The 19124-nt window shown below is 34.8% G+C and overlaps 1 protein-coding gene across 1 annotated transcript in view; it reads left to right on the forward strand.

Annotated features, from left to right (window-relative positions):
- The window catches only part of ADGRL2 (adhesion G protein-coupled receptor L2), a 181168-nt gene that overhangs the window by 125130 nt on the left and 36914 nt on the right, over nt 1-19124 (forward strand). The window contains 8 exon segments of the mRNA XM_036026340.1: nt 4260-4271; nt 5220-6020; nt 12313-12606; nt 13142-13245; nt 14108-14293; nt 15149-15187; nt 17977-18082; nt 18085-18159. Coding sequence (XP_035882233.1) covers nt 4260-4271; nt 5220-6020; nt 12313-12606; nt 13142-13245; nt 14108-14293; nt 15149-15187; nt 17977-18082; nt 18085-18159 — 1617 coding nt within the window.

Here is a 19124-nt window from a genome sequence, read left to right on the forward strand (position 1 = left end):
GAGATAGTTTTGGTCCACTTCTTCCTAAAAAAAAAAAGTCGGTTTCAAGCTAAATAATGAAATTGCTTTTTCTAGAACCTCAAAAACTAGATTAGTTTGGATAGGTGCCTATGTGAAAACCACCAACATTTCTATAACCAAAGGGCCGAATTCTAACAGATGTCCAGTATGGTAGTAATGCATCCTTACATACCATGTGAAGGCGCTGTCTCTCTCTTTTCTGCCCACAGTTTTGATAAATTGGCTTTTTGTAGGGTATCAGTTAAAGGCCAAACACAGCTGATCTTTCCTTTTCACTCCTGCTCTGTATTCCTGTGTCACTGTGAAATGGATGCTTTTTATGTTTTCAGTATTCTCTATACCATTTGTAGGATTGGAAGCCTACTGAGTGCACTGATCGTTGTATCATTTCTCCTGTGTGTGGTGTTGGTGGCTTACATAATCATTCTCCTGTGCCACTAGAGGAGCATTGTATTCTTTTGAGCTAACCAAAATTTTGTTTCGTAAAGTCACTCTCACTTGAATTTAGCACGGTTTCTGTCCTCACATTAGAAAAGGAGTACAGCATCCATTCCCAAACAGTGGAATCAGTCAGAGCTGCCAAGAATTGTGTCTTTCTGGAGCCTGTTCCTGTAACCTAGTCTATAGACCAAGAATAGTGTTGTTAAGCAAATATCATTTTCAGACTAAGTAATTTCTTGTGCTGTTTAAGAAAGGAAAATGTGGATACCTTCTGGAACATCTAACTTTCACTTTTTTTTTACTTTTTCAGTTCTCCAGAAGTATTGTACATTGTGCACTAAACTTGCAAATAGTTATACCCAAGAGAAGTATTTGTTCTTTATAATTTTTGTCCTTTTTTAAAAAACCCAGGAATTAATTTGATGTTACCTTTCTAGATGTTTGCACAAGGCAGAAATAAGTCTGTGGCTTTTTAAAAAACTACTTCTTGCTTAAGGATTGATGTAATTATAAATTCTGTATACTGTATGGTAGTGACACACTATGAATTGTAGGACTGTGTATTTTATCTCTTTTCCTCTTTTCAATTCTTTTGTTTCTTTATGGTTCTGTTTGTTGTCCAATCCTTTACACTTGCTTTTATTTTAAGTGTGTAGCCTTAAATTTCCCCTTGTTTTAATAGTGTTTTTTTACTTGTAATATTTGCATACCTGCACACTAAGTTGATAAAAATTGTCACTGTCACGTAATATTTATGACATGTCTCTTACCATCTTGCTTTATGCCAGTTTCTATCAAGAATAAATTCTCCAGGAACATATACATCCCAGACTGTTTTCTCCTCTTTTAAAAAATATTCAGACAATTTTTTGTGATTTCTGAAAATTTTATAAGTACTTTACTCAACAGAGCCCATTAGAAATATTGTTTATTTCTTACTTTGTGTGTTGAAGACAAGCACATGTCTTTTATCTAACATATTTCTGCTCAATGTCTGTGTCAAAAATAGATGTACACAGCTCATCCTTTATCGTTAAGAGAAGTAGTACATGTTTAAAATAATTTAAAAGGATCTTGTAGGAAAAAGGAGAAAAGTCTGATTGGAAATTCATATTTTATAGGCAGGATTTGGCTTTGATTTTTGTACCCCATTATTTCAACTATCATTAAATTACAAAAATTAAAATTATAGCTACCAGTTTTATTTGAAACTGATGAAAAGAAAGAACCATTACTGTTGATTAAATCATATTAATGAATAAACATGAGATTATTCAAAGTGAAATAGTGTGTCACTTCAGATACAGAGTATATAAGGCATTAGTTTGTTTGGGTCAGTTTCTTGTCTTACGTATCCATGTAGTCTTCCTCTGATGTTAGTGGGTCATGTATTTATGTTTGTTTGGTCTATAGAATAGCAAACATGTTGTTGTGAATTAATTCATACATTCTCTTAAGACAAGTTGCAGTATCTATTTAGCATGTGATGAAGAATGCTAATTTCATCCATTTTATTGTGATTTTATATTCTTCTGGGTTGAGAAATTTTAATTGGCTGGTTTGACATATACCTACCCTTTGAGTTTCATAAAAATCATAATGTAAGGACATTTGTTTTAAATATCCATATCTTATTTGATTCATTAGTCATCAAAGGTTGTATTTAGTTACTTTTTATCCTTCAATTTTAATATTCTCAGTTTTCATCAGAATTGTTAGATACAATTTATATCCATTTTACTTTTAATATAAATGTCAGTTAAATCACAGACTTCTCTATTTAACATTTTGCTCAGTAACTGCACTGTCATTTTACTTCATCATATAGTAAAACCCAGACATTTTCAATTAATGGAAAACAAAATATACTTTCTATGTTCTTTATGGAACTTGTTTTAAGTTCTGTTTTAAGTATGTAACATATGTTAAAGTGTATTATTCCCATCCTTTATATTTAATTGATTTACTTCAGTAAAGTCATCCTTTTCTAAAATACAGCAGTATGCAAATATAGTCCGAGCAGTCACGACACTAATGATTTCTCTTGCCCTCACTCTCCCACCACACCCTTCCGTTATTGATTCTAAGCAGGTATAATAGAGCTCTTCACTGTGGAGTAATTTTAGGACTAGCGGTTTATAAAAATTGTTTCACGTCAGTAACACTTAATTTCTTTTTACCGGATGCAGTCAGAATTACACATTATAGAGCAAGTATGTTTCCTGAAAGTAGTTAAATAGGCCAAGTTGGATGGGGGAGGCGGTGGCTAAATGTGGAAGGATTATGCTATTTTTATGGCAAAAATATTTGTGTGATATTTCTCCCTAAGGTATTTCAGGAGGTCAGTAGTTAATCTTGATGAATTATTACAAATTTAAAAATGAATCAAGCTAAGACATGTAATGAAATGTGCAACTACAGTACCTTTGAGTAATCAGTTTGGAGATACACTACTAGCACACCCTAATGCATTTTAATAAGGGAAGAAGCAGCCTAGACATTAATCTGGACACTTTATGAAATTCAGGCAACATACTTCAAAGCCTACACACAATTTAAAATAGTTCTTTATGGTTTGTAATTATTAGACTACTATTTACCAGTGAGAATCTCATGTAGCACCCTTCTTTAACAGCATAACCCATTTCTTTAAACTTCTTGGAGGGAGGATTTTTTTCACATATAACTGTACTAATCAGGTTTGTTTTATGAAAGCATTTACCTTTTCTGGGGTCTGTGGAGTCAAGGTATTTGCTTTGAATGCTTGGTATGATTGCTTTTGCATGCTAGCTTGCATTCTGTGTAAATTGATGATAGAAGACAATGTCACAATAAGCTAACCATATTCTTTCTTCCTTTTTCTCCTTGCCTACTGTGCTTGCTTTTTCCTTGTATGTATTTTGCTTACTTCTTTAAAATAGTCTTAGCATTACAAAGCTTGAGATATGTACTGTAGAGAAATTAGTAAGAATTTTATGATATAAAGTATATATAATTTTCCTGTTTAAATTTTTCAAATATTAGTGGGGAAGAAAGGCACTAACCTACCCCACACTTCAAAGTCCCTATTGGGATAGGTGGGGGAAATTTGTGTATTCCTGTAAAGGAGGCATTTTTTTTATGGATAAGGTCTGTTTTTGTAGAAATAGGAGTAATAGAAAAACAATCGAAACATATACTGAGATGCATAATTATGTATTTCTTGTGACATAAATACATTACGTAAAATGTTAAAATGTAGCCATATTAATATTTATGAATTTTGACCTATACTCCAAAATTGAGTTGTCATTTTTATAAATACATCATGTTGTTATGCTTAGTCAATGTATTGGATATTTTAATTTTAGTGACTGTAATGATGAGTTTACATGATTAGATAGATACAGATGATAAGCCCATGCATGCATCTGTGTCTGTAGCCCACATATATTAAAGTAATACTTGGTAAGAATGCTGAGTGACTTTGGAAAGGCAAGAGTATGTATACCATGCATTAGTGAAGAATTTCATTATTTATTCAGGTACACTAAGTGAAGCAGCATGCCAACGTATTTGTATTGCCTCCTTAATCTATTAAAATGATTGATCCATGTTTTTTATGTAACTTTAGAATCTTTTTCCTGCTAGGTTTTCCTGTTGTGTGTTTCTCTTTGTCCAAACTAGTGCAGCTCTTATTCTTCCTATATTTAGCATCTGTTACAAATTCAATCTTAGACTAATAGTCAATTTATTTTAATCTTTTTTCTTTTTTCCTTGCACTCTTTTTATTTTTCTTCCGATGCTTAAAATAGAAGTGGAGCAAAAAGGTAAATAACGTACAGTCTGACCCCCAGCTCCCTGTTATGTGCCTTATGGATGTCACCTCCTCCCTCCCCTCCCCCTACTACACTCCTGACATTAAATAATCAACAGGATCTCATAAATGCACTTCATAAAGAAATCAGCTGTTTGCAATGAAATTTTATGACTGCTAAATCTGGTGATGGGATAAAATTTCTGAAGTCGGCGAGGGGGAACTGTCCTTTCTCTGTGTCTTTTTCACCCTTTATCTCTTTTTTCTGACCCCCTTGGATATTTTATTATTAAAGTGTCATCTTGCCTGGTTTCCAGAGCCCTCTCCATAGCATGCCATGGTTCCAGGGCCTCCTGGTCGCTTCATCCCCGCTTTCCTTGTGTTTACTTTTCTCTGCTCCTAATTGCATTTTCCAAATATTTATGTTTCTTCAATCGAAGCTTCTTTGGTTTCAGTGTAACTTCTGTAAAAGTTCTAAATAAGCCTTCACGTTAGGTTTTTTGTTGTTGTTGTTATTGTTGTTGTGGTCTGTTTGCTTTACTTTGGCCCTTCAATTTGGGGTTTTGGGGGATCATAAGTGGGCCAGGGAAGGGAGGGTACAATGTTGGGACTAAAGAAAGAATGTTGTACAGTATTGTGCAAAAAGCTCAAAGTTTTAAAGCATAAGTTACGAAATTATTAGATACAAGCACGTAGCAAAAATGTACGTTTTCCACTCAATTATGAATGACCTTAAACTTGGGTTTGTATTTGTGAAAATAAACCACAGCCACTTTGTGTGCTGGAACTTCGATTATGAGAACTTGGGGAAAGAATAGTACACTTGTATTAAGGATATATTTTGGTAGAAAGTTAATAAAATGAATTTTTTTTCTTTGGATTTACAATCCTTAAAACTTCTGTTTACCAGTGTCTTTTTTTTAACTTAACTTAATTCTTGTCTTTTCTCTGTGACCGTCAGTTTTTGTGTGCCCTGGGACCTTGAAAGCAATTGTGGACTCACCATGTATATATGAAGCTGAACAAAAGGCAGGGGCGTGGTGCAAGGACCCTCTTCAGGCTGCCGATAAAATTTATTTCATGCCCTGGACCCCATATCGTACTGATACTTTAATAGAATATGCTTCCTTAGAAGATTTCCAAAACAGTCGCCAAACAACAACATACAAACTTCCAAATCGAGTAGATGGTACTGGATTTGTGGTCTATGATGGTGCTGTCTTCTTTAACAAAGAGCGAACAAGGAATATTGTGAAATTTGACTTGAGGACTAGAATTAAGAGTGGAGAGGCCATAATTAACTATGCCAACTATCACGATACTTCACCATACAGATGGGGAGGAAAGACTGATATCGACCTAGCAGTTGATGAAAATGGCTTATGGGTCATTTATGCCACTGAACAGAACAATGGAATGATAGTTATTAGCCAACTGAATCCATACACGCTTCGATTTGAAGCAACATGGGAGACTGTGTATGACAAACGTGCTGCATCCAATGCTTTCATGATCTGTGGCGTCCTCTACGTGGTCAGGTCAGTTTATCAAGACAATGAGAGCGAAACAGGCAAGAACGCAATTGATTACATTTACAATACCCGATTAAACCGAGGAGAATATGTTGATGTCCCCTTCCCCAACCAGTACCAGTATATCGCTGCAGTGGATTACAATCCTAGAGATAACCAACTCTATGTGTGGAACAATAACTTCATTTTACGATATTCTCTGGAGTTTGGTCCACCTGATCCTGCCCAAGGTAAGAAGGTTTGCTTGCAAATGTATATGTCTTTCATGAACAGTATACTTCTAAAAAAGGCTTCTTAATTGCTTTCCTGTTTATTTTCTGCCCCTTTCATAGCTGAAGCACAAAGGAAAATGGTGTGCCATCCCATGCTATCACGTAGTATATACATTGTAGCTTTATTTCAGTACTTTTTTTCCTGAATTTCTTCGCTTAACAGTTGCCTTCAGAAAATTGAGGCATCATTCATTGATCATTTAGTTTTTCACTACTAAAAATATAATACCAGCTACAAACCTGTTAACTTTGCTTTTTTTCCCCTCTACCTGACTTCTGAATTGATTACAATCTATGTGCAGACCTTTTAACTTCTTGGCGCCAGTGGGTAAGGGAAATGTGTGTTAGGGTGTCCCAGGAGAACTGCTAGGCTTGATGTGCAATGCCAGGCGTTAAGTGTTTTGAAGTTTTGGCGTCTACTCTCTGCAGGAGAGGGGGTCATCCAACATCTTCCTAGATTGTCATGTAAAATTACACATTTTTATTTCCTGAGAAATTAGCAATGGTTTTAAGTCAATATTTCTGTGACTTTGTCACATATAGATTAAACATTTAGTGATTCCACGTGATGATTTATGACATACCTGCTAGCATTTTTTTGTGTTCTCTTCAATTAACTTTTTGGAGAACCATTACTTCAGAAAGTAATGCTGAATCCTTGGGAATAGACTTTAGTTTATCAAGTAAATTCAATTCTGTGGAAAACAACTTTTGACGGTTAAATGACTTATTATTAAATGACTATTTTATTAAAACAAGATTACCTCATACTCATGATAAAAGAATAATCTGTTACATTATTATAGAGCTTGCACTAATTATAAGTCTTTTTGTATTTGAACAATATCTGTGTATTAAAATTCTGAATTAATGTTTCGATTTACTGAGTTAATAGGAATTCTCACATTATTGAGTTACTTCAGAATTTTAGGAACCAGAATATTCTATGGAATGATTAAATCAATCTCTTCAAAAAGGCAGAAGAAAAATTAATATTTTTCTTCTATTAAAGCAGTACATATCTACACAATTAAACATAACTCTATGTACCCACACATATTTTAGGATATACTATTACTAAGCTCTAAATATTGTCATGGGATCAGAATCTCAAAAGTGGAAGTCATAGCCTTTTGTAGTGGAATTTTGACTCATAGAACGCCAAATCTGTGATGGGAGTTTTGTTCATGAGAACAGTAGCAACACTGACTTAGTGCAAGGTCCCTTTTTCTCCAGATCATATATGTCTAGAATTTTTTGGCTTAAAATTGTAGCAGTAATGTCCTATTAAATTTTCAACAATTAAATCTTCTTCTAGGGCATAAATATTTTTACTGGCAGTGTAACTCAGAATTGTTTATTTTTATAATTAGACATATTTTTTTTCTCTGGAGGACAGCAATTCGGAATGTTTTCTGTATCTCATTTGTTTTCCTAAAAACAAGTACCATGGTTCTCCTTTATCTTACAGGCTGGTAAAAGGCAAATGTCAGGAACTGACAAAATTGGACATTGTATTGATTCTCATGGTAGCTTTCTTTGGTAAATCTTTACTACACTCATAGCTGTTCAGTTTGTTTTGGTTGGTGATACATCTCTTCCCCTCCATTAGAAGAATAAGATAGGAAATAGTTTTTTAAAATGCCAATTCATGATCAGGCCACACCTGCAGGATTCTGAATAAAGAATCATTGCCTCATCTAATTGTCACAAAAGTATTTGAGTGAATACAAGATGAGTAATGTCATTTTCCACAGGTGACTTATATTCTAGTAAATAGATTCATTACAGATAAAGTCTGATAATTTAGATGCTTTATTTTTTTATTATTTATTTTTGAGAGAAAGGAAGGGAAGGGAAGGGAAGGGAAGAAGAAAGAAAGGGAGAGAAACATCAGTGTGTGGTTGCCTCTTGCATGCCCCTACTGGGGACCTGGCCTGCAATCCAGGCATGTGCCCTGACTGGGAATCGAACTGTTGACCCTTTGGTTTGCAGGCTGGCACTCAATCTACTGAGCCACACCCGTCAGGGCTGAATGCTTTTTGGAAAGAGCAGTTACCAACTTTGAAAATGAGAAACTTAGGCACATTTAGTAAGTGTGTTTCTACAATTATGTTTTGGTATCCTAAATAGCCATTCTTAAATAGTCTCAGAAAATGAAAATTCATTTTGGTCCTTTATTAAACCCTTAGTGGTAAAAAGTTTTATCTGACTTAAATTTTCTTGCTGCTGTTTGAATCATACTCTCTTAATCTGTTTACTTATAATTTATCTTCATATGCTTTTAGGGAGACTTCAGTTCTCTCTCCTCCAAGATGTGTGCTAATATCTAGATTTGGGGCTTTGCAGAGCTGTTCTAGCCCATAAATTTAGGCCAAAGCACTAAGCCACTGTCAGCATTCCAAAAGCAAGATCTGAGGGACTGATGGGACAGAGCAATTACAGATCAGGTTTTTTTGCCTGTCCTACAAAGCAGTGATTGACTGGTTTGGCTAAAATTCACAGTTTTATGTACTGGGTCTACCACAGTGTATGTCACCAAGGTGTACATTGTGCTATAAAGTTATTCATTCCTTTCATTTTTCACTGTGACCTGCTTTGTAATATATTAGTTTCAATACTTTTTCTTGCTTATAAATCCAAGCATTTTTGTTACTAACACCACAAATGTGTTATTTATTTGCCTGGATCATGGTTTTCAAATCAATCTTTTTTGTTTTTTGAGTTTCAGCTTTTTGTGATCTCTGTTTCCTTAAACTAGATCTGCTTTTCCTTTCTCCTTCTCTTCCTCCCTAAGTGGGCTTAGGAAAAATCCATTTTAGTCTTATTTTAACTCTTTTCTGGTTCTTAATTTGAGTGTTTTATATTTACATAATCTGCATGCAAATATCACCTCCCAAATGTTATAAAAAATATTGTGTCTTTGGTTTTGACAACTCCTAAATAATTACTCTAATTATGAAGTACCATATTTTGGAAATACGAGGGAAATTTTTTATTAAGAGAGTTCGTTGATTTTTTTTGGTAGTATTTAGCAAAGGATACATATTTCTTGAAACATCTTCCCAGTGATAATGAATCCTCTCAAAAGATGGCCAGTATTTTTAAACATTTAATAAGGGGAAAAATAATGAATGTGCAGTTTTGCCTTACTAGACTACCAACTCACTCTAGCCGGAGTTCATTTAGTGAATAGTGGGTTAGTTTTGGAACCTGGATGATGGAAATACTGCCCTTAGCATCGATAGTATTGTCCTTAAATCTTTTCATGCAGGAGAAAGCTGGTGATAAATAACAAGTTCTTAGTAAACACTACTGTAGTAAACTGAACCATTTTGTATGTGTTTGTCAAATCTTCATGGGATCCTATTAACTATGTTGATTAGCATTTTATTAGCACCATTTCTAGGTCTCTGTACTCAAATGATAACAGTGGGTAAGATGCTGAAGCAGTTAATCTAGATGCTTAATATGGCATCCTGATAACTGGGATGCAGCTTTGTGTGGTAGGGTTTGGGTTTGAAATGGAATTCTCTTGTGAGTTGCCTTGTTTTCTATTACCATTTGTAGGCTACCCTAGAGTTTTGAACTTCTTGCCACGTAAATTTCTGTGTGAAGCTTTACAGTTTATTGCTCCCACACCGTATGCTATCCTTCTCACATCTTTTCTTCTCTTAGAAATTTACACAGAGCACCACTGTCAGTTAAATGTTCCAGAGTAAGGGCAGATTGCTTTGTGGGATGTTATACTTTTCTTACCAAGGAAAGTAAGATTGTAGCATTTAAGAGTACAGGCAAGTGACCTTGAACAAATTGCATAACCCTCTCTGTGACTCAGGTTCTTCATCTTTAAAAGAAAGATCATCATAATGCCTACTTTATAAGGTTGTGGAATGGATTAAATAAGGTGAGCAGACGATCTTTGAGTGCTGATTTGCATAGAGTCCGGTACATAAATGCTGAATAAGTGTAAGTGTTTATCATTATCAGATGCCCTGTCTTCACCTATGGAAAGCAATATTAATCTTGAGAAATATCTCTGCGTTTCTAACTTCAACCTTACAAAAAATTGCTTTCCTTGAAGTTGTTAAACGCTGGCCTTCCAAAATCCCAGGAATTTTAGTTGTCCTCCAAAAAAAAATTAAAATGTGCCACATAAAGCTTACTTCCAGGTTTATTGTCACAATGTCCCAATATTTCAGTGATTTGCCTTTGAATAATGTGTTGATTCCCTTTGAACTTCTTTTGTTAAACAAAAGGTGAAAGTGTATGAAAATTATTTTAAAAACCACATGGAAATAGACTGTAGAATATCTCATGAAATCGTATACACGTAACAGAGGTCATTCTATCACCTACCTTCAAACAGTTATTATGCATCTCTACTGATGCTTAACTAACAGATCCCTAATTGTAGCACTGTTGATACATATTCAGTGATTAAATATGTCCTGATTAGCTCGGTGTCGAGGGAGACGTAAGACGGTTTAGCAATAAACCACTTTGCTCTGCCTTGTTCTCTTTTTGCTCCGATTCTCCACTCCCTTTTCAAATTGGATTCAGCAGCAGTCATTTGACACTTCTGCAAAAGATTGTGATGCTTTTGACAAATGTTAATTGAGAAAGCACTGAAAGCCTGGCTGCATTGTAATCAAAAGAAAATTACAGAGGTTTAACAAGATGTCAGGCAAGGGCTTTTCGGAGAAAGATAGACGGGTGTGAATAGGTTTCTGCAGCAGCTGGCTGGGCAGGATGTTTGACTCACGTACACAGGCATATCTCATATGGTCAATAAATTATGCCCTGGAAATAAAACATATGTTTAAGAAGTTTTTCTTTCTATAGAAGGGAAAAAAGGTGTAGAAAGTATATTGGCAACAAGAAGTTTGTCACTACTAAAGGCCTAGAAACAAGTTTTTCTGATAAACTCAGTGTACTCTCAATAGTATCAGAATTATATAAACATCTGTTTATGGACTACAGCCTAAAATACGAGACATAGTAGTAATATGAACTTGTTTTCTAATCAGTTTTAATGTTCTAGTTTGTTTCTTATGTATAGAGAAATCATAAAACAGTTAAATTATATGAAATTACTTGAAATTGTTATTTTTAATTTGCTATACTCTTAATAATTTAAATTTAAGGCATCATATATGTAAGATTTTAAGAGCCAGTAACTATAAATGTTGATAAAACTTCAGTGTGATCACCTAATAGAGTTCAAATGATAGTATTAAAGTTTTACTGACAGATATTTTGTTGTTTAAACTAATTAAATTGGAATTAATGAAGGAGACATAAGCTCCATTAATTTTTTAACCTGGATTTAACAGTTTGAAAGTAATATTGGAAGTCAAAAATAACCTTTAAAAACTTCTTTGTGAATTTCTACTTTTAAATGTGTAACTGTAGTCCTTTTTTACTGTTAAGGGTCAGTAAGAGAGTAGGGCTGTTTTTGAATTAGGCATGATTTGATCTGACCTGTTATCTTGGTAAACGATTACATTATAACCTCTTACCAGAACCAGTTGCCCTTTTCATACCTATGTTTTCAAAAGTAAAGAAGCTGAAGCCTCCGATGTGTTTCCTTACTAACAAAACAGCACAGGCACGTCACAGTTACATCCCGTTTGGGTCTGACCAGGCACGCTCAAAAATCTCTCAAGCAAGAGTCGCTGCTGGGTAAAGTGAAGTCACAGATGTCACATCTTACTTTCCTGTAAGATGTAGAATGAGTGACTTTAACTTTTCTGTTGTCCTAATTAGAGGTAATTGTCAGACTTTTGTAGATACTTTGAGTTTGATTGTTTAAAGAGTATGAATTTATATAAGAAAATAATTTTTCTCTTATTTACTAGTGACAAAATACATTTGGTTTGTATGTTGAAACTTTATATAAAACCGCCCATTTCCTGTTAGATAATATATAATGAAATTACACTTAAACTATGTTATCAAATGTCTCATTGAGAAGTAAACCTAACACAATTAGAGTCATACACAAAAATCTAAAATGAACCCCAAACCGTCTTTGCTTGGCTAATAGTATAAATAAATTGGAATAATTGAAGACATTTATTTTTCCTCCCCGCTACTAATGTTCTCAGTGGTAACACTCCTTTTGTTGGTTTTGGAGAAGTTGGATGGGTGGGCTTTTGTGTGTACGTGCATGCACACATTCACGTGTGTGCATGCGTGTGAACTTGAGTATGTCTTTGAGATTAACATACTCATCTTTTTTCCATAGTGCCTACCACAGCTGTGACAGTAACTTCTTCAGCTGAGCAATTCAAAACCACTGTATCAACCACAAGCACTACTTCACAGAAAGGCCCCATGAGCACAACTGTAGCTGGATCACAGGAAGGAAGCAGAGGGACAAAACCACCTCCAGCAGTTTCTACAACCAAAATTCCTCCTGTGACAAATCTTTTTCCCCTGCCAGAAAGATTCTGCGAGGCATTAGAATCGAGGGGGATATGGTGGCCTCAGACACAAAGGGGAGTGATGGTTGAACGACCGTGTCCCAAGGGAACAAGAGGTATTTTCTGTAAAATACTACATAGACCTTTTAAATTTTACTTCAGTTAGATTCTGAATTACACCGAAGTGATTTCACTAGATGAAGGAGCTGTTTATAACACTGAACTTTATTATTCTTGTTACTTGGGAATACAGTAGACAACTTAAAGGGTTTTAAATTGTAAAAATTACCTAAAGTCAGGTCCTTAATTACCTCTCCCTCTTAAAGACCGGGGTCAAGCCTGAGATTTTTGCCCATGGGCTCTAGGGAGTGTTCCTAACAGCTGTCTTTCTCATTGTGAGTATCATTTTGGATGAGTCCCAAGAAAATCAAGAGCTTTTTGTTTGTTGTAAATGTCTGATATTTCTATGCTGGCTTTATATTTTCTGTTTATAATCTGCATTTCACCCTACTTTTTGTGAGTTATTGTCAACTGCTTCCATTAGCGCTTATTCAAAATTGAACATGCAGGGTAGGATCATCATAGCTGATTTCCCGAATGCATGTAGAAAAATGGTTTCAATTTCACTGTTGTTTTCTACATCTGTTGTAGGAACTGCCTCGTATCTCTGCATGGTTTCCACTGGAACATGGAACCCTAAGGGCCCCGATCTTAGCAACTGTACCTCACACTGGGTGAATCAGCTGGCTCAGAAGGTTGGTTGGAACCTTTTAGTATGATACACATTGGTGATTAAGGGCTTTAACTTCTAACGTAAATAATTTAGCTTTGTATGTTAAAACCAGCTTCATTACTCTTTGTTCAGCATAAAAGTAAAAAATTATACATAGTTTTGTCTGTAAACTCTTTATTCAAAGTTACATGTGTTTTGGGGCATGCTGTTTTTTCTGTTAAGCTTTTTAACGAGTACATACTTGCTTAATTTCAATCATATTTAGTTAGCTCTGTTTCTTTTGATGTTTGTAAGACAAATAGTGCATTGGCCTAATAAATCAAATATCATTATGTTTGCAACTGAATCCACAGAATGCAAGCAGATGTTTATATCATAGACGATTATGAGAGAGTAAGTAAAAATATTTACAGTGAAATATAAGTAAATTATTTAATATTACAGTGGAATGCAGTGACATTTTAATTTCTCCTTTGTCAGCTACCTTTCTGAAGTGCAAGAAGTAGATAATAACCCTCTGTACCATACTGATTACATTCTGATTTAAATTTCTGGATCATTGGAATAAATAAATAGATTTTTAAATCGCAGTTTAAAATGGTTACAGCGAAATGAGAGAGCTATCTGAAAACCTTTACAAAGGATTTCTGCCCCCCCCCCGCTTTTGTTTCTTTTAAATTTCTGATTAATAATTTCTTTTGTGTTGAGTATATGAGAACCTTTAATCATTTGAAATGAAGAGAAAGTTATTTGTCTCAATTAGTTGCAGATTTTGACACATTTGCAAATACATTTTTCACCATAACAAAGATACTCAGGAGAAGAACAAGAAGCCACAAACTGAGCAAGAAATATTATTGAGATAATGTAAATTGGCATTTCAGATCAGAAGTGGAGAAAACGCTGCTAGTCTTGCTAATGAACTAGCTAAACATACCAAAGGGCCAGTGTTTGCTGGGGATGTGAGTTCTTCAGTGAGGCTGATGGAGCAGTTGGTGGACATTCTTGACGCACAGCTGCAGGAACTGAAACCTAGTGAGAAGGATTCAGCTGGAAGGAGTTATAACAAGGTAAGTAGGAATTTTCTGTTACATTCAACTAGACAGTTTTGTACAGCAGCTCTGGAATCAGCAATAGCAGCTGACTGTCAGACCTCTGGCCCCTTTGACATACACTTAGAGACAAAATTTCTAATTTGGTTTATGTCCCAAGAAAGAATTACAATTGAGAAAGGAGCAATATGGCTTTAAACAACAACAAAAAAGTTAATTACCTGAGAGTGATCTTAGTTGGTGGCAAACTTCACCTGCCTGTTTATGGTCAGTAGTTTCATTTTAGCATGCATTATCTGCACTTGTAGTCTCATTTTGGAATGTATTATCTGCACTTGTACAATAAACATACTGTGTATAATAGTACATTCAACTCTTAGGTTTGCAACACAGTTGTGACACATGTAGTAATGTTACCCACTGAAATACTGTCTTTAGTGGCAGGTTTTGAGAGAAGGACAAATTTCCCTCTCTAGGATTACAGTGTATTAGTTTATTAATTTTTCAGACTGTGACAAAATTTGATAGCTTTTTTTAACCATATTGTAAGTGTTCAGATGAGATTCATATGATTCCAAAATCTGTGGCTAATACAATTTTATAGGGAGAAAAATAGGCACTTTTTTCCTTTTGATCACATGTTTTGTCCCTAGTTTTATCAATATACTTTGGATTAGTATACTTAGTAACATACAGCTAACAACTGTAGGCAGAGAAAGTTGGCAGTCAGTGCAGATCCACGAAAGTCCAGGAGACCCAATACCTAATACATCTGAGTTCAGGAGCACCAGCTTAATTTTTGAGGATTTTTTTCTTTCCTCATTTTCAACAGATAAAATCTAACCTCTGATTTTCTTTTCTTTCACTAAAAAGCTCCAAAAACGAGAGAAGACATGCAGGGCTTACCTTAAGGTATCTCTCCTGTGCTGTCACCCTGCTTTCTCCCTTCTTCAGCTACCTGCCACGCTTTATCATCTTGCTGCATGATCCAATGTATTTCAGTCTTTGATAATTATATAATGTGCCCCATATCAGCTGTACAAATGTTGGCTTTGCACAGGTATATTACTCTCAGAATAAGCAAATAATTTTGTAATTTTATACATTTTTATAATTTTTGCTGTTTTTTCCATTCGTCCAAATGTACCCAGCATTTTAATGACATATCCTCTGAATTGGGGAGTAATCATACAGTCTTTTTGTTTTCTGTTGCCATCTCTGTGGATTAAAAACAACTTGAGTAACACAGCTATGATATATTCTCGGCAGTTTATCATATCAAAGACTGTAGAGTCATAATGTATGTGCATGAAAAAGTCACTGCTTTCTTATCTGTGTTATACTCTTAAATAAAATAGGCTTTGTCCTGAATTTTGGGGGGTCATTTCTAGTATCAGGTTGATATTAGAAAGGGTCACAAGAAATGAAATATAAATAATGTGACAGTGCTATCGTGAGTGTTATATGTTGGTTTTTTGTCAGGCTGATCAGAACAGAAAGCCACTGTTTTGGTTGAGAATCCTTGTCTGTTCCAGCCAAGTTTTTTTCCCCATGTGTATCCAAGGAATAGGCAATATTCTAAGTGAGGCCAACAGAGGAATTACGCCCTGCTAATTCTGTGTGATAGGTCAAAATAATAACACATTTCATTTTGTTTCATTCTAAATTTTAAATGTTCTTTTTGGAGGATAGTGCCATTCACTAGTAAATCAAACTTTGAACTAATTCTTAACACGTGTGACAACAAAGCAAAAGGACTTTGTAGTTGTAGAACAGAGATTACTCAAAAGCTGCTGCTTTGCTAATATTGGCGGGTGAGGTCTAGAAAAGAAGAATGGCATCTCAATGGGTACTAATAGACATCGTGGAATCTCAGAACTTTACAAGAAAAGGTGGTGGGAAATTCTTTTTAGGCACTAATATTCTGAAAGTCCCTTTAGCCTTTTTAATGGGGGCAAAGAACTGCTAAAGAATATAGAATTTGTCATACTGAAATTTTCAGTTCCCCATAAAGGTATTCATTAATGTGTGGAATGTAATGATTGGTATGTTGCCCAGGACATATATCTCAGTGGGAAAAGAATAGCTTTTTTTCTTTGGCAGGGAGAGACTACTTCAGGAATATGATTAGGCTAATGATCATTTTTGATCCCACTAGAAGAGTACAAATGTTAATAAATAAGGAGGGTTTCAAATTAATAAAGCTGTGTCATCAGTGAGTTATGTGTATACGTAGTAAATTTCAGCATGACCTTAATTTCTGACCAGTGTCATTTTCAGTATGTCACAAATGAGTTTCTGGGTTCAGATAAGACTAATAAAACTCCTTAAATTACAAATCAGAAGCTGACTTACACTATGCAAATGAAGCAGTTTCCTGCTTTGTGACAGAGGATTCATTTGTAACTTAGATTAGAGGCGCTAGTCTGTATTTCTTGGTAACTAATGAATCTGGCCTCAGCAGACCAATTTCTGTTCCACTCTGGTTAATGGCGTGCAGCAGTATCAGTGTGAGCATTATGACTATTCTGTCTCCCATAGAGAAAGAAAAAGCCTTTAACGCCACTTGGAAGTATCTTCACCCTTCGCGGAAGGTCATAGTGGCTCACGAGCAGACAGAAAGAGGATATTAAGATGGATTAGCTAATTAATCTTACTCTTTGACAGTAGCCTCAAACAACTCCCCCCCCCAGTTATTTTTAATATCGTACCTCAAACTAGCAATTTTTGTTGTTCTTTGTACATGTATTTTCTTTTTCCCTGTGTGAGTACAAGTAGATCCAACAATTTATGTATGGGCGTAATGACACAGTACGAGTAGGTAAATGGGATAGAATAAATACACTTGGTGATTTCAGCACTTTAAGCCATAGTGCAACAGCTAGAGTACCATCAGTGACAAGCCTGCCTTCAATTGCTTAAACTGCCTGATTGAGTTAATTAATGTAATGTTATTTTCTGCAATAATAACTAAACCTATATATATGTGAATATTTACAGCTTGGATGTTTATAAAGAATTTATTCTGCTTTTTCTGTTTACATCAAATTCTTAGTCTAGTCCTTAAATATTTTGACTTGTTTTCTTGATTCCTTAAAAGCAGATCATTATTATGAATTAAGGTGTACCCTCAAGTGTTTATTTTTTATCTGGACAGGGAACTGAAAGAGTGAAAAACATTCCTAGATATTTACAAACTTACAAATCATCTTGTTTCTTCCCCCAATGTAATAGCAAATAGTGTTACAAAGCACAATTTTGGTTTATTAAATTTTGGTTCACGTTCCAAAACACAATGTTTTACTTTTCAGCATAACTATTAGGCCACTCTAGAGGCATCACTGTTTTCTCTTTAAAAACCTGAGTTTTGAGATTATAAGTAGGGGTGACTATGCATGTAAGAGTAATACTTCAGGTTTTAGACGCTATTTGTGTTTTTCTTTCCAACAACTGAGATGATTAGATAAACACAAAAGCCATCTTTTTACACTTACTCTTTATAATCAAATAGTAGTCTACTAATCTTTAGTCAGTCCTATCTTGAAATAGATCTGTTACAAGTTGACCAGATAATATTCCATCTTGGAGTAAGAGTAAATAAATCATCATGACACATGTTACAATTGTCACTAGTCAGTGATTGAAAATCACCTTGGTACTAGAAGTATTCAGACCTAATGATGGTTTTCTCATGGATGCAGGCAATTGTTGACACAGTGGACAACCTTCTGAAACCTGAAGCTTTGGAATCATGGAAGCACATGAATTCTTCTGAACAAGCACATACTGCAACTATGTTGCTGGATACGTTGAAGAAGGGGCTTTTGTCCTGGCTGACAACCTGGTAGAACCAACCAGAGTCTCAATGCCCACAGAAAATATCGGTAAGTGAATCTATCGTTAGGTTTCACTTTGATTTAGAAGATAGATGTTTAAGAGAATGATGTGTCCATTCTGAATCTGTTGTTATTTCCCAGTGTCAAACTTCTTTTTTGTTGATTATTTATATCTATTAACCAGAGATATTATTGATCACATTTCATAATTGCAAAAGCCATAATCTGTCCTATATTTTTTAAAAGTTGGTGTCATGTGGTTTCTTTTTCCAACTGAAAAATCGTTAGAGTACTTAATATGGATTGCTTAAGTAATGAAAGTGCTTGCTATGGAATTGTGGCAATGCTTTTCCATTTGGTATAATATGTTCCTCAATGAATTTTAAATTACTTTCTGGAATGTGTTCTCCCAGTCATATATTTTAGGCAAACAGAATTTGAGCCAAATGTTTATATTAAACACAGTTGCCTTCAGGTGAAATTGTAGTCAGTGAACTACATCTTCCACGATGCAGAATATCTCTGTGCTTCATAGCTTGCAAAATTAGCTGCCGATAATTTTGAAGCATGAGTAGTATGGAAAGGCTGACAACAAGAGGCAGAATTAACTTGATGGTATTTGAAACAAGTACAGTAAATACAGTAAGATATATTAATTTAGGCTTAGCTGATTTAGAATTATTGATATTATTCAGTGAGTTTGAGCTTAGATGGAGTTTTATAGTATCCCTTAGTAATGTAAAAAAGTTTCCCAAGCATAAATGTAAAAAAAAAAACACACAGAAGGAATCATAGACCACTCTCTTTTACCCAAAAGTATGTATCTGGAGTATCACATAATAAATGAGGTCTGGCTCTCGGAGATGCTGTATCTCATTACCTGATTGTGTCTGTCTAAATCATGGGACTTATATTTTAAAATGTAGAAAAGAAAGGTATTTAGAAGAAATAGACATTAATCAGATTATTGTACTTGTAATTAAAGACAGACTTGAACTTTATTTAAATGAATG

This window comes from Phyllostomus discolor, chromosome 5, assembly GCF_004126475.2.
Source record: "Phyllostomus discolor isolate MPI-MPIP mPhyDis1 chromosome 5, mPhyDis1.pri.v3, whole genome shotgun sequence".
NCBI classification, from domain to species: domain Eukaryota; kingdom Metazoa; phylum Chordata; class Mammalia; order Chiroptera; family Phyllostomidae; genus Phyllostomus; species Phyllostomus discolor.